At 37.3% G+C, this 22,407-nt stretch overlaps 1 protein-coding gene across 1 annotated transcript; it reads right to left on the minus strand.

The window, feature by feature from the left end:
- Positions 1-72: 72 nt before the first annotated feature.
- On the minus strand, positions 73-20,618 carry rftn2 (raftlin family member 2). Its single transcript, XM_052148547.1, has 9 exons — positions 20,155-20,618; positions 11,439-11,619; positions 9,633-9,741; positions 9,240-9,414; positions 5,764-5,982; positions 3,480-3,586; positions 2,138-2,241; positions 1,971-2,049; positions 73-1,764 (listed from the first exon to the last, which is right to left on the minus strand). The coding sequence occupies exons 1-9, from the start codon at positions 20,291-20,293 to the stop codon at positions 1,567-1,569; spliced, it is 1,311 nt and encodes a 436-aa protein (XP_052004507.1). The 5' UTR covers positions 20,294-20,618; the 3' UTR covers positions 73-1,566.
- Between the last annotated feature and the right edge of the window lie 1,789 nt (positions 20,619-22,407).

A 22,407-nucleotide genomic window follows, 5' to 3' on the forward strand; every position in this document is an offset into this window, starting at 1 on the left:
TTTATGCATTAGCTTTTTATGTCATGTACTATTAGTATCATGATAACACACAAGATAACACTTTAATACGAGGTAAAAACCACATTTAATAAAATATTACAAAAAACAATGTAGAACTATGTATAAATCTTCCAATACTACAACTGGTAAATAATACTGAACAGTTCTGGCATATTAGAGTATAATATAAAACATCTGAGCTCAGCTTCTGGAGTGAGGCAACAATCTCATTCTGTTCTCCATGGCTTATTTAGAACATTTACAGCAGTGTGATATCTGATTTGCAAGCTAAACAAAATATGTGCATATCGTGATCTGCCATTCCTCAAAGAGGTTGAAACATTGTAAAGGCAACATAAACAGTCTCTGGAAAGTAAGTACTACACCAGGTTAACGCTTTACTCAGTTAAAATTGTACTATATAATGAATACAGTGCCACAAGCTGCACAGTCATTTTGCAGTTAAATTTAAAAAAATCACACCTGGTCAATCGTAAATTTGACCAAGTTGAGAAATACAATAAGATTATACTGTTACCTAAACAAAAAAGTACCCTGCTTGTAGTCCCCATAGCTGTTATTTAGTAATGCAATAACATTTTTACTTAAGATGCAAATCTGCCTTTCCCTTTTGAATAACACAAAATAAAAATGCACAAGTGACAATTTCAAAGAAATTCCTCAGCAGAATAACTTGGAAATTCAACTCTAGCACCATTTGATCTCCTGGCACTGATCCGACACACAAAATGACCACATTTACGTAGTTTTAGTTCTGTTTAGTATTGGCTTAGTACATCGGGTCCACTCCAGCGAAGTGTAAGCCGACTAGGCTGTAGCACTGTAGAATTACAGTGCGTGTACATTTCCACAGTGCCTGACTTTCTTCACATAAATGCTGTTTCTTCACATAAATTCCTGTTGCCATGACTCCAAGGCCTGGTGAATTTCAGCACAAATGTAAGTATGTCCCAAATCTGAAAACCAAATAAACTTCCACATCCTATAGAGGTGCTCTTTGGACACTCAGTTGCTGTGTTTTCCACCCTGAACCATTGAAGATGTTAGAACGAACAAGTGACGTGTAAAATGAAAAAAATTGTGGAACAAAACAGGAAAATGAAGAGAAAAACAAAATGAAAAGAGGATTTTCCATATCAATGTCTTGGTGATATTGTGACAAAAGTGACATGAACTGGAACTGTGCTAGTGCTGTGTTTGTGCTAGTGCTGTGAAATACTGCTGTGGTATTTGTGGTAAATAAGTGTGAATTTCAGTGACGTTTTGTGGTACTATATGTCTAAACAGGAGGATTGTGCACATTGGGCTTTCAAATAAAAAGGAATAAAAGAGTCTAATAAAACTGATCTTTACAATACATTATGGCTTTGAAAAAAAAATACAAAATCACTTGCAAGAAATTAAAAGTGCTTTGAAGTCCGACTCTAATACAGGGATACACATTTTTTCTCCCCAGGAGATGTGGTAGGGCACTTCTGCAGGTCTTAACCAATCAAAGGCTCTCCATATTAGGGTGAAGATTCTAGAAGTCTTTGAATTGGCCCATCACATACAGGTTACCTCTGCAGCGCCATCTTCAGGCTCAAATCCTCCCTCCTCTAAATGAGTGAGCACACTGGGATACCCCCCTCCAAACACGGGGAAACCGCCAATACTCCCTGAACATGGAGACGACAACTCTTTGTGTGGTTCCACCATGCCTCGACTAACAGAGTGACTGGACACCTCTCGTCGCGTAGATCCCTTGAAGAAAAAAAAAAGCAAGGTTGAGATGGTCATACAATGTCACAACTGGTCACATGTTCTTACATTCAAGAAAAAACTAACTAGTTAGTCAATTATAAGTTTATTGAAATACCTTATTTTATCACATGAAGCAGATGGATTTACTGGAAAAAATACATACTGAGTCATAGAATTTGGTGAACAAATTCTAAACATGCAAGCACCTGGTTGTGGTGTTGTACTGATTGGCCTTTGACAGGTCTTTGCAGGAATACCACTTGCTTGGTGGCGAGATTCCGTTCACTTTAAAAAAAAATGTTTAGGATACAGTTATTATGGCGTAAATAAATAATGCAGCCACAGATTGCACTGTACTGTGAGGGTCCCACACCTGTCATGGCGAATAATGGGGGTGGGCAGCACACAGGTAAGCAGCCAGCCAAACTCTGCTAATGTGTGGAGTAGAGGACCATAGTCGGTCTTGACATCTGAACCCTGTGAGACAAAAAAGAAACCATTTAAGAAAATGTGAAGCAGCATTCAATTAATTTGTAATATAGAGTATTAAGCAGGAAATAATGCAATGGTGAGGTCTGACAACAAGTCTTAACATCTTATGCAATTTTGCTACTCAAGTAAATTGATCTTGTTTCGAAGATGTTTAAGCTACGATCCTATTGGTTAAAATTATTCTCTGCCCACGTGGCCATGGTTACATCTGCAGAAAGATGTCATTTATGACAACATTTATTATTTCAAATGATGTCTACTGACTAACATGGAGCATTTATGAAAGGAATATTCCGGGTTCAATACAAGCTTAACTTGTATTGAACCCGGAACACTCCTTTAAGAAAGTAAATAGGGTCACTTTTGAAAATAATTGAAACCTTCCAAAATAACTGTATCTTGAGGAATGTTTTTTCTTGATGTTGCAAGACATAAATATACATTTGGTCATATTATACAACATTTTTATCTTGTCCTACTACATCTTTTTCCCATAAAACAAAAGATAAATAAATAAATTAAAATAATAATAAAACAAAAGCAAACAAGCAAACAAACAAACTGGTAGCAAGAACAAAAACAGGGGAGAGCCTCAGGTATTATGTTTCACACAAAGTCTGATCTTATTGGCCGAATAAATTTCAAGAATCCATTCCACAACCTCTCGAATTTATCCATTTCAAATCTACAAGTGGAAGTCAGTTTCTCCATAACGTATATATCATGCATCACATCAACCCAATTTTCCTTTCACCTTAAGCCATTTCCTAGTAATTCCCTTTTTTCCTGCTAGTAACATGATTTTAAACATTTTACAATTCAGATTCTTTTTACCTTGCATATTAAGTCTTCCCAAATAAAGTGTGTCAAAAGTGAAAGGTAGATCAATCTGTAAAATCTTGTCCATACATTGTTTGAGTTCCATCCAATATTTCACCATCGAAGGACAACTCCAAAAAATATGAACATGATTAGCACTCTTTTCCCCACATCCCCGCCAACAGATTGTATCCCGATATTTTGTCTGAGCTGGAGTTCTAAAATATCTCACTAAGTTTTTCCATCCATGTTCCCTCCAGGTTAGGGATGATGTCACTCTCCATATTTGTTGAGTGAGATCCTCCCATTCTTGAGGAATGTTTTATGATCCATCTTCACGGTTAAACATTAGGATGAACAATTCATAGTAATACAGGTGAATGTGTGTGTAAATGCAGTCATACCTCTATAACTGTCCACTGTTCCACTACAATAGTGTCATTGGCAGGTGGAGCTGTGCTTTTCTCCTCATATACAAACAGTCCCTCTAGAGACCTGGGCACTGGTTCACCTGTAAAAACAGAAAAACTAGTAATAACTCAATAGTAATTACTCGACTTTGTGGTATTTTCTCTTTTTCAGAGGTTTACTTGTCCACAAGATGAAAACCATTTTATCACTTAGCTATCATTAGGTATCATTAATGTCCGTATCTCAAGTGCAATAGCTCAGATCCCTAACCCAGAGTATGAGCAATAATAACATTAATAATGCTAATGTTAAAGCACGATTCAGATTTTAAACATAATTTATAAATGGATGTTTCTGATTTTTCACCCACTAATGTGCAGTTTTCAGTAGATCTCATTAATTCGGTACTAGAAGTGTGTCAATGACCTACAAAAGATAATGAAACTGAACTACTTAGAAGACAGCAAGACTACTCTGTGCACAAACACTTGTGAGAGGACAAAGGAAAAGTGAATAGAGCTTACATTGAGAACACTGAATATTATTACATTGTGCACTTTTGTGGCAAAATAATGCATCCTGTATGATGACATGACATCATTTGATTAACACTTTTAAATACTTACTGGAATAAAAAATAATTTGTGCATCACACTACCATTGCTCATACATAGAACTTTAAACAAATCCCTGACCCCAAGTCATAAATTAAACTTTGGCATGAAACTCGTCATACCCCATGTACGCTATGGACATAAATTATGCCACAAGTTGTGTGGCTGGGTGATGAGAGATGTGCTTTTAGGTTTAAGCGACATTTACCTCGTGGACGATAAAACATCAAAAAAGAAAAATCCCACAGACTTGCATTGAAGGACCTGAGCAGAGGGACCATAATATCGTAGAGACAAGGAGGTATAGGCTCTTTTGACTTGGGCCAGTAAGAAAATAAACAAATCACAAAGTAACCACCCAGATTGTCATAGCAATGCCCCAAAAACAAACTCAGAACTCCTGGCAACCACCCACAACACCCAAGCATTGTGGTGGCAATTTTTCCCTGCCAAGTACCACTCAAATTGTCCAATATCATTTTAAATATATTCCTTTTTAAATCTCTTCAAAAAGTCCACCTGTTCATGAAGTGCCATCAACTGAAGACATCTGATAAAAAATAAAAAGTGAATTTAAAAAATCATGCTTTAAATGTTAGTGTTCAAAAGTTTGTCCATAATGAGATAAGGGCATGAGAAGTAAGATTATATAGCTAGTGCGTAATCTGCCTCTCATGTTCCATATTCACAAACGCCAGATGTCTTCAACTCACAAATTTGATTTGATTTAGCTCTATTAGTCTGGTGCGAAAAAGGAAGCATGTTCGTGAAGTTAAGGACATGAGCTCTAAATATAGTTCTGGTGGGAGACAGAAGAAAGGAAACATGGCTTTGGTCAAAAATGATGTGATGTAGCAAAAGGAAATCTAAAAGGCTGAAGATGATGATATACCTGTACATTGCGTAGGGATGTAGTAATGAAAAACAATGTCTTTTTAAAATCAATTAGTCAGGTGGTTCCTAATCAGTCTTAAGCAATCCCTGAATAAGAAGGCTGGTTTCGAGTTCTGCTGATCCCGATCAGTTGTGTTTCTGAGGGGGTGGGAAGGTGGTATTCACATATGATGCATTTTTATGTTCAAAAACAAATGGAATCGAAAGGAATGGAATGAAGGGTTCCGGAGACATGCTATATCGGACTATACCGGAATCGAGCTATACCGGAATCGCATATATTTTGCACTGTAGATTCAAAAAGAGCCGGCTCTAGTGTCTTTAATCGAATATAAAATACACTGTTATAGCTGTGTTACACTGTACAGGGAAGCGCAGAAATGTGCTGCATAAAACACTGTCAAGAGTATTTTTAGGACAGTGTTCCAGCTGCATCAGTGGAAAATTTCAGGACAACCGTTAAAGGAGCCACAAGTCATGAAGATCATATGATTCTGGTATTTTTTAAAGAATGGAACCGGTTCTTGGTTTCCAACCATAAGTGCTAAAATATCACAACTACCTTTAGGTATAGGAAGGGGTTGACCAATGACCAGCCCTTCAGGTAGAATGCTGTGATCAACGCACCGCTTATAGGGCAAGATGTTAAGAATCACCCATGTCACAACGCAACGGATAAAAACATCCTCTGAAACCATGCGAAGTATAACAAATAAATCATATCATGCAATTACCATTCTAATTACTGCTGCAAAAACATCAACACTACCTTTTGGTGAGTCCCAGTATATGAAGGAGTCGACCAATGACCAGCCCTTGCGGTAGTACGCCGCAGTCAATTCCAGCCAATCAGCTTCCAGGGCACTTACAACCTGGCCCTTCCTGGAGACCCTCAAAGATACTGCCCCCTGGTGGTAACAGCAGGCAAGAGCATCTAGTGGTGCATAGCCCGGAGCCCAGGAGTGAAACAGCACCAACAGTGTCAGGTCTGAAAATGACATTTATAGAGGTGACATGTTTTGGATGACCTACGCACAACTGTAACAAATACATCTTTCAAATTGATGACTACAGAACCATGGATACAGATTTTTTGTTTTTGTGGTCAAAAGTTTTAACACATTTTAATAAAATAAGAAAAGCAACAATGATTGCTTTAGATGTAATTTCTTTCAAGTCAAACTAGCTGATCATCTATCATAACTAATAAGTATAACTAACGGGGCAGAAAAGTGAGGTACAGTACTTGTGTTAAGAAACTAACAGCCTCTGACTGATCTTGATTCACTATGGCAACGATTGCAGGGCCACATGTGAGATTAAGCTGTAGGTATAATGCCCAGAGGGCGAGGAGGCACTTTGGCTCCAGAGAGGATACTAACATTTGAGGGTTAAACTAAATTAAACTGACACTACAGAGAAAAAACTGAGAACATGGAAAAGCTGTGAAGAAAATAAAAGCTGTAAAGAAAATAAAACCAGTTGTCCACTTAGTCAACATGAAAAAAAAAAAAAAAAAAGAAACATAATGGATGCATTGAAAGTGTGCATTTGTTAGGGCTACCAGGTATACATCCTTTAGGTCTTAATTAAGCATCTTATTAGATGAGATGACAATTTATTTCTCACAATTTAATAGCATTAAATGTAATCTAAGAACACATTGGAGTCACATTTCACCGCAAAATCAAAATATTTGTAAAAATATTTTGCATAAAGAAAATGAAGCTTATTGTTAGGATCCAATTCTCCAATTACCATTTCTGCCAAAAAAAATTAAATAATAATAAATAAATAATAATAAAAATATATATAAAATTCCAACTTTTTTGGAATTGGGGTTGTGTATATATATATATATATATATATCCACAGATGCAAGATAAAACTTTACTTTGCAAAGTCTCAGTCTCATCTTAGATGGAAAGTAGAACAGTGGAACAGTGTTTTTTGGTCAATGAGAAAAACACAGCTGTTGTGTTCACCGTGTCAAAGAGGAAAAGGTTCAACCAAGCTGTTATCAGCATCCGGTCCAAAAGCCAGAGTCTGTATGGGCCAGGGGTGTGTCAGTGCCCATGGCATGGGTAACTCACACATCTGTGAGGGCACCATTAATGCAGACAGGTTTGTAAAAATTTTGGAGCAGCATATACTGCCATCCATCACCGTCTTTTCCAGGAGGACAACTTCAAACCATATACTGACCGAATAAGCAGAGAGTGCGGGTGCTAGATTGGCCTGCCAGCAGTCCTGACCATCTCCAATTGAGAATGTGTGGTGCATTATGAAGTGCACAATACGGCAACGAAGACCCCGTTCAGTTGTGTAGCTAACAGTGTTGGGGAGTAACGGAATACATGTAACGGGATTACATATTTAAAATACAAAATATAAGTAATTGTATTCCACTACAGTTACAATATATATCATTGGTAATTAGAATACGGTTACATTCAAAAAGTATTTTGATTACTGAAGAGATTACTTTGCATTTGATTGTTATTTGTTTCATTTAATATTTAGTCCTTTCAGATGGAAAACATTTATACATGTAAATGATGAAAAGTGCATTTGAACAGCAGTGAAACACTTTCTTATGATGTGTTGCATTCATACGAGAAGACAGAGAAGTACATTTGAAGTAAGTTTGGAGCAGAAGAAATAGCATAAAGCTGTCAATTTACACAAGATTTATTTCTAAGCTAGCCATTTTACATGCACATGTTACCTGGCACGATCATATTTTTATCAAGAAAACTCACGTTGGATCATAATTTCTTTTTTTCTAGTAAGACCGATATTAAGGTAAAAACAAATTCGTGATACATTTTTTTTTATTGTTTTCCCGTTAAAATATAAAAAAAGCCTTAAAACAAGATCTTGTTTTAGAAACAACACTGCATATGATATTTATGTTTTTTTCAGAGAATATATTTTTAACATGTGTGTTTTGTCTCACTGTACTGGCAGATTTATTATAGTCAAAACAAGTGAAAAAATCTACCAGTGCTGAAGTAATCCAATGTATTTAGAATATGTTACTGACCTTGAGTAATCTAACGCAATACGTTACAAATGACATTTTACAGCATGTATTGTGTAATCTGTAATGGAATACATTTGCAAAGTAACCCTCCCAACCCTGACAGCTTAAGACCTGCATAAAGAATGAATGGGGGAAAATTCCACTTTTTAAACTTAACAAACTTGCCTAAATGCTTAATAAGGGTTATTAGAGGGGGGCCTGGTTAGATCAGCAAGTATTGACGCTGACCACCACCCCTGAAGTTGCGAGTTCGAATCCAGGGTGTGCTGAGTGACTCCAGCCAGGTCTTCTCAGCAACCAAATTGGCCCGGTTGCTAGGGAGAGTAGAGTCACATGGGGTAATATCCTCAGGTCGCAATTAGGGGTTCTCTCTCTCAGTGGGGCGTGTGGTAAATTGTGTGTGGATTGTGGAGAGTAGCATGAGCCTCCACGGTGTCATGCACAGTGAGCCACGTGATAAGATGCGTGGATTGATTGTCTCAGAAGCGGAGGCAACTGAGACTTGTCCTCTGACACCTGGATTGAGATGAGTAACTGCACCACCATGAGTAGTGGGAATTGGGCATTCCAAATTGGGAGAAAAGGGGATAAAAAAAAATAATAATAATAATAATACATAAAAAAAAGAAGAAATAAAAGTGTTATTAGAATAAATGGTGAACACTTTACTGTTCCAACTTTTTGGAAATGTGTTGCAATCATCTGATTTGAAATGACTGTACATAAAAAAAAAATATTTAATTCACAAGATAAAACATCATATAATGTTTAGTTGTAGTACTTTCAATATATCAAAGGGTGAATATAATTAAAATCACTAATAAAAATATCTATATATTAATAATTCATTACCATATAAAAGATACACAGTATATTGTATATATAGTATATATTGTAATGATTTTAGAATATATCATTGTACAGTACATCAATTGGTAACATCTGTTGAACTGTCTTTAATTTATGATCATTTTAATAAAAATAATAATGCAAAAAATTTAATCCTATTGATTTTGGGGTTAAATATGACCTAGAAATGATATTTGTTAAATCATGCATGATTCAAAGAGTTTATATCCCATTTGTGCATTCAACCATTATTGATTGACCGTTTACTATATAAAACTGAAAACAAATCATGTTTTTGTTAGAGATTTTACACTATCCATAATGACAAAAAGATTAGACGAACATCTGACCTGGGCTGTACCCACAGCCCTCTAGATCTCCCTCAGGTGGCGTGCGAGGTGGTGTGCGGGGTGGGGAACGGCAGCCTCTTCTGGGACTGGGCACTCTACCATTACAGCCCCCTCCTCCAGCCTGCTGGAGCAGTGACCCCACAAACCTCACACCACCCCTGACATAGCTGTTTACCTGAGTAAACACACACAAAGACAGTCAATCACTGATCTGACACACTTACAGTCAGAATTTCTAAACACTATTAAAAGGGAACAAACATTTAGGCAGATACATATTTTGCAGAGAAAGATCCTAAAATGTCCTTACTAATGCTTAAAGGTGCACTGAATGCACCTTTAAACAATATGAAAAAATTTACGAAACATAACAGACGAAAGCAAGACACTGACCCGGTCTATGAACAGTCTCACTGTGTCACTGGTCAGAGATTCTCCTGGCAGTGGCCACTCTTCCACGCTTAACACTGGCACACTGTCAATCAGTGGCATTGCATGCTTACTGCAACAAAAAAAACACAATACACAATGTCAGCGATATTTTGCCGCGAGTTAGGGCTGCTCAATTAATTAATAAATAATTTAATGAACAAATAGAGAGCATGTTTATATAGTGCATGTAATTTTACCAATGTATTTTTTTATTATTTTGATTTCAGTCATTGTTTTGTTTTTTTTAATGTAATATTAGGCTGGATCCTTGCTAAATTTATATCTCATATACTGTTTATAAATTCAAAATAAAACACATTAACTAAAAAGAATAGGTCAACTCCCACTGCAAGAAAAAGCATATTTGCAACATGTTTTTTGTAACAATTTAACATTACAAGTTATTCACAGACAAGCCCGATGCTCGCTCTCGGTGTATAATTTATGCAGAATTTGATTAACCTTTTTGGTTTTCATGCTGCTAAGAGGGACAGTTCACCGTTTAGGTATTGTAAAATAATTCAGGAACACAGTTCTTAGCATTTATGGGATGTTTAGTCTACATAAATATATAAGCCCCACACAATATAAGTATTTCACTGTAAATTTTATCAATCAAATTTAATTGCAATAAAAATGTAAGGGAAACAATCGACATTTAGGATTATGGTCATAATCATGCAGCCCTGCAGTGAATTTTATACAGGAATAACCTCTGTGTAGATTATACCATAAACATTTTATTATTGCTGACATTTGCTAGCCTACACATGTCCTCCATTAGCAAAGTTTGAAATGCTGAACGGTTTAACCCTTTTGACCCCAACAGATCACATCAGCTGTTTTCTTAAAGGGTTTTGTTGCCCAGTCAGTCAATGACTTAACAGACAGCATTTCTTTAGGAAGACATCTCCTACATCAGACCAGCTTCAAAGGGGCCATAATATTATGTCTAATCATCTAGAACAAGCTTTAGACATACCCAAGTAAACATTAAAGTAGCAAAATGTTTATTTCTTAGTATAAGAAAGAAAGAATAGAAAATGTCTTAATTATTAACTTCTTTCAATTGCTTCATCAGACATCACCTTTATTCTTTCAACCAACTGTATATCACATGCACATAATTGTAGAATATCTTTGATGAAGGCATCTTGGTAGACAGGATGTTGTACAAACAATGGATTTAGGCCTGCTCTGTTGCTTTCCTACATCTGGAAACTGCCTAAAAAGGCAGCACTTCTAAGGTTTTGGACACAGCTATCATCTCCGCTAGTGATGGCATTCTACATTATACTCAAGGTGGATGCAATCAGCAAATATTGTTCATACATAGTTTGCAATTAAACAGCTCAGTGTTCTCCAAATCACAATACCAATAATAACATTCCCAGAAATGTTCTCTTGAATAATTCAATGTCACCCACAGAGAAATAGCTGAGATATGCCTCTCCTTTTCCTTCCTAGGAACAAGTCAACTTCTCATTGGTTCCTGAGAAATTACACTGTTGCCAGAGGCATCCATTAACTTTAAAATTAACCTACATCTGCACCCCAGTCTAACTTCAAACAAAGCCCGCCCACTCCAGCTAGAATGTCTTACTTCCACTACTGATTACATTAAATATTCATGCAGATCCATTAAAAGTTAACTATTTATTTGGAAGCAGATGGGCTAAGTTTAAACACCCGTTCCTGTTTTGGGTACAAGATAGGGAATGCAATGGTGCTGTACACAGTGGTTACGTCATGGTGCGCAAGCGGTACCTGGATCGTGGGCGGACCAGGATAGCCCGGTAGAGTAGGCTGCAGGGCAGGGAGCGGGTCCGGCCCACAGAAAGAATGATGGGATGCAGGGCAGCCAATACGTAGCCCTGTGTGTAGTAGGACTTCAGGGCATGAGGAAGCTCACACAGCGAGGACAGATACAGCACTGTAGGCCGACTGCCTATGGAACACAAGAGTAGAATGAAAACAATAAGACACTCAATTTTACAGAATTGCTTAGGCTTAGGCCCATTGACCAATTATTATGTGCAATTCCTTGTACTTGAAAGCATACTTGGCAATAAAGCTCATTCTGATATAGAGCACAAAAGTCGGGTTATGGATAAAAAAAAAAAACACCATTACTTTTCTCCATAGGGAAATACATTTTTTAACAACATCTTCTAAACCTTTTAATATGGACCTCTGTATGAGCTCTGAGGTTGTTTTAATATGAGCTCTGAGGTTGTTAATCGATGGTCTATACTTCTTCTGAAGCCGTCAGTCTGTGCTATTTCAACTTCAATTAAAATAAGCATGTTTAATAGCAGAATTCTAGGTGAAATTTTTACTACCCAATAACACGAAAAAAAAAAGACTGATTGTCTTGAGATGTTGCTTCAATCAGATAATTGCAGCAAACAAAGCACGCAAAAACATCCCTGAATCGATTGCCCACTCCTATGACGTGCTAAGAATAATGCAACCGAGACTACTCATAAATTTGCTAGATGAAGTCAGAAGTTTACATACACCTTAGCCAAATTAATTTAAACTCAGTTTTTCACAAATATGACATTTAATCGTAGAAAACATTCCCTGTCTTAGGTCAGTTTGGAATACTTTATTTAAAAAATGCAAAATGTCATAGTAATAGTAGAGAGTGATTTATTTCAGCTTTTCTTTCTTTCATCACATTCCCAGTGGGTCAGAAGTTTACATACACTTTGTTAGTATTTGGTAGCATTGCCTTTAAATTGTTTAACTTGGGTCAAATATTTTGGGTAGCCTTCCACAAGCTTCTCACAATAAGTTGCTGGAAGGTTTGTGGACCTCCTTGCTTGCACATGCTTTTTAATTTCTGCCCAAAATCGGATTGAGGTCAGGGCTTTGTGATAGCCACTCCAATACCTTAACTTTGTTGTCCTTAAGCCATTTTGACACATTTGCGACAGAGCTTTAACTTCCTGGCTGATTGTCTTGAGATGTTGCTTCAATATATCCACACAATTTTCCATTCTCATGATGCCATCTATTTTGTGAAGTGTACCAATCACTCCTGCAGCAAAGCACCCCACAACATGATGCTGCCACCCCATGCTTCACGGTTATGATGTTCTTCGGCTTGCAATCTTCACCCTTTTGTCCTTCAAACATAACGATGGTCATTATGGCTAAAGAGTTCAATTTTTGTTTCATAAGACCAGAGGACATTTCACTAAACATAAGATCTTTGTCCCCATGTGCACTTGCAAACTGTAGTCTAGCTTTTTATGGTGGTTTTGGAGCAGTAGCCTCTTTCTTGCTGAACAGCCTTTCAGGTTATGTTGATATAGGACTTGTTTTAATGTGGATATAGATACATGTCTACCTGTTTCCTCCAGTATCTTCACAAGGTCCTTTGCTGTTGTTCTGGGATTGATTTGCATTTCTTGCGCCAAACTACGTTCATCTCTAGGAGACAGAAAGCATCTCCTTCCTGAGCGGTATGATGGCTGAGTGGTCACATGGTGTTTATACATGCACACTTTTGTTTGTACAGATGAACATGGTACCTTCAGGCATTTGGGAATTGCTCCCAAGGATGAACCAGACCAGAAAGAGGCACTGAGTTTGAAGGTACAGTAGGTCTTAAAATACATCCACCTCCAATTCAGTTCACCTCCTATCAGAAGCTAATTGGCTAATTGCCTAAAGGCTTGACATAATTTGATTCTACTTAAATGCACAGTTAACTTAAGTCTATGTAAACTTCTGACTCATTGAAATTGTGAAATAGTCAATTAAAAGTGAAACAAGATATCCTAAACAACTTGCCAAAACTATAGTTTGGTAACATTAAATCTGCAGAGTGGTTAAAAAAATGTGTTTTAATGACTTCAACCTAAGTGTATGTAAACTTCTTACTTCAAATTTATCTGAATGTTCTGAATTAAAATTATATTGTTTCTGTACTCAAATCAACTTAAAATCAATAGTTTGACATTTTTCTCTCGTTTTTCCATTCGCTTACATAATTCGGAGTGCCTCATGGGATTGTTGCCTTTGTCTTTTTGTCTCATCTTCAATTTTTTTTTTGCTTCAAATCAAAGTTTGTAATGGTTTGATTTACCTGGTTGATTTGTCTCAGAACTCTTTTATTAAGGATTTTATTAAATCCCTAAGGATAAACCAAATGTGAATAATACTTCCAGGACCAGGATGGCAGAAAATGTTGGCTTGGCACTGTTCCACTCTATACAGTTGAAATCAAATATCTTGTTTACATGATACTAACTGCTTCAAACAAAGCATGTAAATAGCTTTTAAAGATTCAAAGATACAATCAAAACTTAAACAAATCAAGCAACAAGTCCTTCCTTGGAACTGGTCATCGTAGCAACATGGAATGGGATTGTTTCCCTGTAGGACCTATAGGCTATATATCTGTACACTCTCTTTTGCGTACATTTCATAAACCCAGTTAATCAGATTGGAGCTTGCCATTTAAAAAAGTCTCTTGCCCTGAATTACGTATCAAATGTCTATCCAAGGTTAAAATTCTGCCACAGGTAACAGTGGTTCGTCCAAGGTTACTGTCATGGGTGACAGTACTTTTAAACATGTGACGCATTCAGATTTGATACTAAATTGTTGAACTTGTTTGTGAGGTTTTGGTCTCACTTTTTCTTGAAAAGTCAGTTTCAGTCACAATATGTTTGATGTAGAATGAAAGTCTTTCATCTAGAGACTCTCTTTGGTAGTGTGCTTAGTTTACTTCTCTTCCTCCTGTCTGCAGCCTCTGATGGAGGATCACCCTGACGTCTCCCTTCTCTCTCCCCCAACCCCCCAAACTTCCTGTGTCCACAAAGAGCTGCTGTTCACAGGGATGGTTGGCCCAATGCCTCACATAATCAGCCTCACAAACACAACATTCCACCACACACAACACAAACATACACACACGCAAACATTCCGCCTTCGTTTCCCACACTGGGAATTTTAAAATTCACATGAGAGACCTCACAGCAAAAACCTTTTCCCCCAAAACTCCCTGCATTCTCCCACCACTTGAACGGTAAACAACTATAAATGAAAGCGAGTTTTCGACTCTTAGCTGAGCCTCATTTGGCTGCTGTAAACACAGTTTTGGCAAAGCTACCTGAAAGTTTCACAGTTCCAGCATCTATACTGAGGCCAAATAAAAGGCTTTGCCCAGAGTGTTTGCCCATTCGTCTAAGATATCCTGCATCACACCTGAGCTTCAGAGATGTGTCATGGACAAACCACCTCCCAGGGGCAGAGGAGAGCGGTGGCATACACAGAGACATGGACCCAAGAAAGGCCTGCAATTTGTCCCAAACCCTTCAACCATCCCCCCTTGTACCCCCCTACCAACCTCCAGTCAACCCACACACAGAATCCTCTATTCTCCACAGAGACAGAAAGAGCAACTGTGTGTTTATAAGAGGGATCCTCAAGAGATTTAATGAAAACAAAAAGAAGGGGTAAGAAAAGAGATGGAGGAAGCTGAGAAGGAAAAGAAGAGTTTGAAGGCTCTGAAGAGAAAATGGGAAAAACAGAGTGGGAAATGAGAGTAGGAGAAAGAGAAGGAGGTACAAAAAAAATGTATGGGATATTTTATTTAGGGTTTAGTGGGGGAAAAAACGTATTGTCTATGGAAGTAGATCTTTGTAGAGTGTAAAGAGGAAATGTAGAAAATTATTTTTGAACCACCCATGAAAACATGGTCACTGATTGAGTAAATCTGATTGGTCTGGCTAGATTAAACAATATTACCTGGAGCGGAAGAGTACTTGTATTTTTGCTGAGAATTGAATGTGTAAATCACTATAATCACCATAAACCCACCAACACACCAGAATGAGATTATCAGGAAGAGAGATTATTCCACACTCAACATAACCCAAATGGAGGTACTAAATTTTTTAATAGACAAGGTCTATTGACCCAATAATCAGTGTTTTGGATTATTGAATATGTCCTTACTGGAATAGAAGCAAAATCAGTCAAGTTTTATAGCATCATTCATCAGACTAGAGTAGATATTTTGTTAAACATTTCCCTTTACTTTCCACAAAGGAAAGAAAGTCATAGGTTTAACTATATCTTCAAGAACAACAGCAATCCATTAACAGACATGGGGGCCTTTGGAAAATGTCTCTCAAATGCTGATCCAAGATCAGCTGGAACCATTATTGATGCTAATCCCGTTTTTTTTTGACCCGAAAGCAGTGAAATTGATCCAAGATAGAGATTAAGGCCACTCGTTGTAAATCTGTCTGCTGGCTCTGCAACACAGGAACAGCTGGCATTCTACAACCAAACAGCCAAATAAGCATCAATCAGCCTTTGCACCTATTGCTAAAGACTCACTCATTTATATCCAGAAAAACATTGCTGTTCAGATGTACATATGACTTGTGTGTCCATCACAAGCGCCATTAAAAAAAAAAAACTATCCATATTTTGTCATTACATTTCATATAGAGAGAGCATCCAAGACAGCCACCCATTCTGAACACACCCAAGTTATGAAAAGCCTTAACATTTAGCATTGCAAACACTGTATAGAACAGACAAGACTGCTAATGTTGTTTGACAAAACCACACCATAGCCCCAGAAACCAGCTAACGGTATGTGCTTGTCCCAACATGAAACGCAGGACAAAACAGGTCTAAAAGTGAACAATTCACCCTGCAATGTAAGCGAAGTACTGTGTAAATTCTGCGGTCTCTGGACAAGCAATATTCAAGCAGGATCTACTACAAATTGTGCATCAACCCTACAGTAATTTTACAATGTTTTAAATGTTTTTATCTTTGGTAACTACACCTACTTATAAGGTCTAAATCTGAACAGGTTTAAGATGCTTTATATACAAACAGTAGCACATACACATAAACTTTGTCAAATTTAACAGAACATATTATTTTCACCCAAGATTTTAAAGCAAACTTTACATTGTTTAAAAGATTTATTGTAACTGTTTCTAAAATAGTATACAACATGTCCTAATGTGGTTCCTGCACATGTGGCTGCAAAGGAAAACCCAAAGCCCAAAGTTACTTTTGATATGCAGAAACAGCAACAAGCGATGCAGCCAGTGATATTCTGTGATGCAGATCTGTCTAAATAATTTAAGCACTCCCTTGAGCCATGTCAGACACAGTTGCTTTAGGAATGTGTACACCAGGTGTGCTCACACATGAAAGGTTGGAATAAAGGGTGGTGAACTGACAATTTATTTTTACCTTCATACTTCTGATTTGAAATTGTTTGAAGATTTTGGATTGAGATTTACTACCAAATACCTGGGCAGGTGGAGACACATATGACATTATAAAAATGCTTTACATTCCAAAACATTAATTGCATACACCACATAGATTGTACCATCGCAAACTCCAGCTTTTAACATGAATAGAGAAAACTATTATTTTACACTCAGTCCTCTGTAGTTTATAAAATGTGTTCTCTTTTAAAGAGTGTGGAACTAGACATGCCCAACATTTTGCTATATATTCTCTCTATGACAATTGTGTAATAATGTGTACTGTACAGTATATCAGACTAGCTTAGACCAAAAAATATACTACACTATTATATTAGCCTATTTTGTTCCATTTTGAGATTATCTGCATTGTCCGACAATACAACCCATGGTCGATTAAAAGACTTGCCTAATCTGCATTTGTTGAATGTGTATTTATGCCTTGCAAACTTACACATTTGGTTTTCTGTGATGTAAAATTGTTGTTGTGAATTCTTCTGAATAAACATTTTCACTAAGGTAACATTATCCCGCAGACTATCAGATGATATTTTATAGAAATTGAGAGAATGACTTAATAGCCTTAGAAGCATAAGAAAGGGTTGAAAATGATAAACTAAAAAAATTATATACGGTAGCGGTCAACTGGATTTTGCAGATACCGATAACTAAGGTGTTGGAAAAGGCCAATTACTGATTAATTGGCAGATCTTTTTTTTAAAATCAATTTTAAAGATAAAACATTTCTTAATCTTTCCTTACTATGACAGGCACAGAGATAGGCTAGATTCACACCACAGCTGAATGTGACCCAAATGTTATTTTCTGCTTAAATCTTTTTTGTTTTTTTGGAAAGTTGTTCACATGACATTTCAAATGTAGCCCATTTCTGTTACTGGTATGAACAGCCGATGCTCCTAAACTGTGTTGCATGGATTAAACTCTCTGAGTGTCCATTTAACAAACTCTGGCATGTTCATCTTTAAACTATAATTTACAAATTAAGCAGTATTTAAATTTTTTTTTAATGCAAGTGATGGTGAAAGACAGTCTTAATGGATAATTCTTTTTAAAAAATTTTTTTATAAAATTAATTTGCATTCGACTGGTGCAATTTAATTATCATCGAACCTCAAAAATGTAATATTACTTTTTAGCGAAATCAAAGTCTTCCTAGCAAGTCAGTCCTCTTTCGGCCATCTTTGGAACACTCTCAGGAGGCTTTTACCAGTCATGCCATGTAGCTCCTATCTTCTTGAATGGAGAAAGACCCATATTTCAAAAACACTTAGTCAAAATTAAGATAAAAAAACAAACAAGCTGAAGATATGCCTCGCAAAAGATGATTCACCATTGACAAATGTAAACAATAACATGAGATTTTTAAATAAACACAAGATTTTTCCAATATGCCTTCACTCTGAACAGCCAGGTCAGATTTAATGGGATTTTTGCATCAGATACGTATCAAATTTATTTCCACACATGAAAGTGGCCCAGATTTGTTTTGAAAATGTCAGATTCAATGCCCTTGACTTGTGGCTGTTCACATGAAAAAAATCTGATTTGGGTCACATTCAGCTGCAGTGTGAACATAGCATAAAAAATCTAAAAAATAACCAGATCAAAATCAGATTTTGAGCATAATGCCCAAACTACATGAGACATTTATTTTGAAATGACAGACTTGGCTCCATTCCAATGATGTATATGTACATATTTAACAAATTAAGCTTTTATAGCCTATATATATTCAACAGATGAAGAGTTTTGTTTAAATAATACACCAGATGAGGTTTATTGATGAATAATTATAATAATAATAATAAAAACTACCGGCAATAGTCATCTTAGACTTTTACTGATTTTTAATACCAGCAATAGTCATCTTAGATTTTTACTTATGTTTTTGTTTGTTCCAACAAAAACATTTATCGGCATAGATTAATTGGTAAAACCAATACATCGGTCTACCTCTAATATAGGGTCTACCACAATACTAGGGATATATCTCCATTCCAAATAAGTTGTAAATGGGCAGCACGAGTAGACTGCACATGTTCCTGTGACACCCCCTTCAAACCTGGACTTGCACGTGGTAAATGGGTTTTTCAGACAGTGGAAACTGTTGCACAGAGGGGATGTGGGTTGTCATCTCATGAAGCACATGCGAGTGTGCTGCTGTTTGTATCCAGTGCGTCTTCCAGTCTCAGACACCATCCACCCATTAATGAGTATTTCTGTACTTCCTGACCCATTTCCACATGTGATGAAGCTCCTGTGCTGTTGCTGGGTAAAACGCTATAATGATCTCACTCACTTCACACATGCCAGATTGTTCCACAATTTGTAACACTGTCCAACAACCTACTGACCTGCCTACCTATACAGCATTTTAGGCATCATAGCCACGTGCAGCTTTTTGGGAATCATGAAGCGCTTCCAGCCAACAGAACTGTTCAGCCATGACTCAAACATGGGAGACTAATTCGCCATGGGTCCCCATGGAATTTTCCAATGTGGTTTTATAATGGGAGTTTTGGATTTATGAGTATAATATGTTCTGTGGTAAACATTACATAAAGATCCTTGGAAGTTTTGTCCTACAATATGAATTATACAGAGTCATCCATCAAAATTCATTTGGAAGCTCCTGTTTTGTATCATTATGGCTTCAAAATTCACGTTTGATGTATGATGTATGACTGTGTGCAGTTTATGTTGTAGAACAAAACGTCCACATATCAAGTAATGTTTACCACAGACCTTATTTTACTCATAAATCTAAAACTGTCATTATAAAAACCTATAGTTAAATCCCGAGGGTATCCGTGGCGAATTCTCTTCCTGGTTTTTGTACTACAACCTGAACAGCTGCTGCTGTCTTGGTAGGCAGCTCACAAGCAGTTCAATCCACAGCCTATGAAAAAAGCGCATTCACGAAAGACAAAACAGAAGCCAAAACGATTAGCAGACTGAATTCAACAACCATATCGAGTCAAGTTCTTTATTCTAAAATACCAAATACAAAATACCACAGTTATAGATGTTGATCAACCTCAAACTTTGTAAGATGCTGTCAGAATCTTTCTGCCAACTTGTTAATTTTTGATGTAACAATAATTGCACTATGGTAGATTTTGTTTACTATGGTACATGTTTGTAAGGGAAACTCCACGTCATACCAAAACTTAGATTTTCTGCACTGATCTGATCTGTACCTTCCAAACTGAAGTCCAGAAGCACATACTCGTACACGGAGTCTGTTTTGGTTTCGACCTGTGGTCTTTTTAAAGTGGAGTAGATTTTCCCCGGGCTGCTGTCCTCCGGTTCCTCCAGTTTCCGTAGTCCGCATCCCATAATAGCGGGACCTCCTGTATACGCAAAGCTGGACACGGGGCGACCCAGTCGGCCACACACGCTTAGGACTCCCGCTCTTGTGCTTAGTGGTATTGCTCCATATTCCAACAGTTTAATCCTTTGGGAGTGGCACAAAACCGAGGATGATGCCTGTGTCCGATCCCCTTTAAGAAAACTGCTCAAGCCTAAATGAACAAGCAAGGATCACGAAGTCCAGCTGTGAGAAGTTTGAGACTGAAAGAACAAACACTTTCTGCAGTTTTAATTGAGAATTAAATAACCACTAAAGCCCCCTGAAAATGTCACCCCATACAGTCTCCCCAAATGGCCGCGAAATAATAAAGCAAAAGTTGTCGTGGGTTGGCAGCAGCATGTAGAATTTAATAAGGGGGGCGTGAAAGGGATAAAGGGGGCGGTGAGGGAGGGGCTTGTATTATAATGAGGGTGAGGGCTGTGAGTATATGTCCATTATAACTGTTTAATTACGTGATAAAGTTTGTCTGAATAAATATGAAAAAGTAGTTCTAAACAGAAAACTTCAGTAAAGAAAATCAGACTGTCCACAATCCAATATAAATAATGTAACTCCAAAGACTCATTATAGTTTGAAGTTTAAAAAAGTTAAAAAAGGTAAATTAAAGAAAGGAAACCAATGAAAAACATTAGCTTCTCATTGCACTGACACATTAGAATTCACTTGGTTGTTAATTTATGGCTTTGACAGAGTAATTGTTTTTTATTTATTAATTTTTTTACATTTAAACATTTATGCATTTGGCAGACGCTTCTATCCAAAGCGACTTACAGTGCACTTATTACAGGGACAATCCCCCCAGAGCAACCTGGAGTTAAATGCCTTGCTCAAGGACACAATGGTGGTGGCTGTGGGGATCAAACCACCAACTTTCTGATTACCAGTTTATAAGTTATGTGCATTAGACCACTACACCACCGCCAAAGCGCAGAAAACAAAAACAAAACATGAAACTACCTAATTAGCCTGCTATGTACCACCTGTCAACCTTACAGCTGAAAACAAAGCCCACCTGCTGGCTTTAACCACCACGCTGAACACATTAACCAACCACAAAGTGGCATTCTTTTGACAATATGGTTTGAAAGTAGCTCATTTTAGTGGCTTGGTGTGTTGCTTTATTATCTTGGCTCTTGCTTTAAACAGCACAAATGTTATGATTAAGGATATGTTTCCATAGTATTCGGAATTGATCCTTCAAAAAAAAAAATGTCTGTACTTGCTTGTTTTGATTATCCTCCCTGGAATCTATGCCCCTGTTAGGTCCCCATTGTGCCACTAAAACAGTGCCAACCTGAGATGCTATTCTTCTCAACACAATTATACAGGGTGGTTATCTGCGTTAGACTCTGTCAGCTCAAACCAGTCTGGCCATTCTCTGTTGACCTCTCTCAACAACAAGGAATTTCCGTCCACAGAACTGACATTCACTGGATGTTTTCTGATTCTGTCACCATTTGGAGTAAATTCTAGACACTGTTGTGCGTGAAAATCACAGGATATCAGCAGTTACTGAAATACTCAAACCAGCCCATCTGTCACCAACAATCATGCCATGCTCCAAATCACTGAGATCACATTTTTCCCCATTCTGATGGTTGATGTGAACATTAGCTGAAGCTCTTGACCCACATTTGCATGATTTTATGCACTGCACTGCTGCCACACAATTGGTTGATTAGATAATCACATGGATGATTGTTGCAGCCAGATGGGCTGGTTTGAGTATTTCTATAACTGCTGATATTCTGGGATTTTCACACACAACAGTCTCTAGAATTTACCTCAAATGGTGCCAAAAACTAAAAACATCCATTGAGCTGAAGTTCTGCGGATGGAAATGCCTTGTTAATGAGAGAGGTCAACAGAGAATGGCCAGACTGGTTCGAATTGACAAAGTCTACGGTAACTCAGATAATCGTTCTGTACAATTTTTGTGAGAAGTATAGCATCCCAGAATGCTATTCTGAGATGCGGGTTGGCACTGTTTTGGCAGCACGAGGAGGACCTAACCAAGTTGTTTAATATTGCGGCTGATCAGTGGAGTATGAAGAGTTTTTGTTAATCTTTTATATAAACA

The sequence above is a fragment of the Xyrauchen texanus genome, chromosome 18, assembly GCF_025860055.1.
Source record: "Xyrauchen texanus isolate HMW12.3.18 chromosome 18, RBS_HiC_50CHRs, whole genome shotgun sequence".
Classification (NCBI taxonomy): domain Eukaryota; kingdom Metazoa; phylum Chordata; class Actinopteri; order Cypriniformes; family Catostomidae; genus Xyrauchen; species Xyrauchen texanus.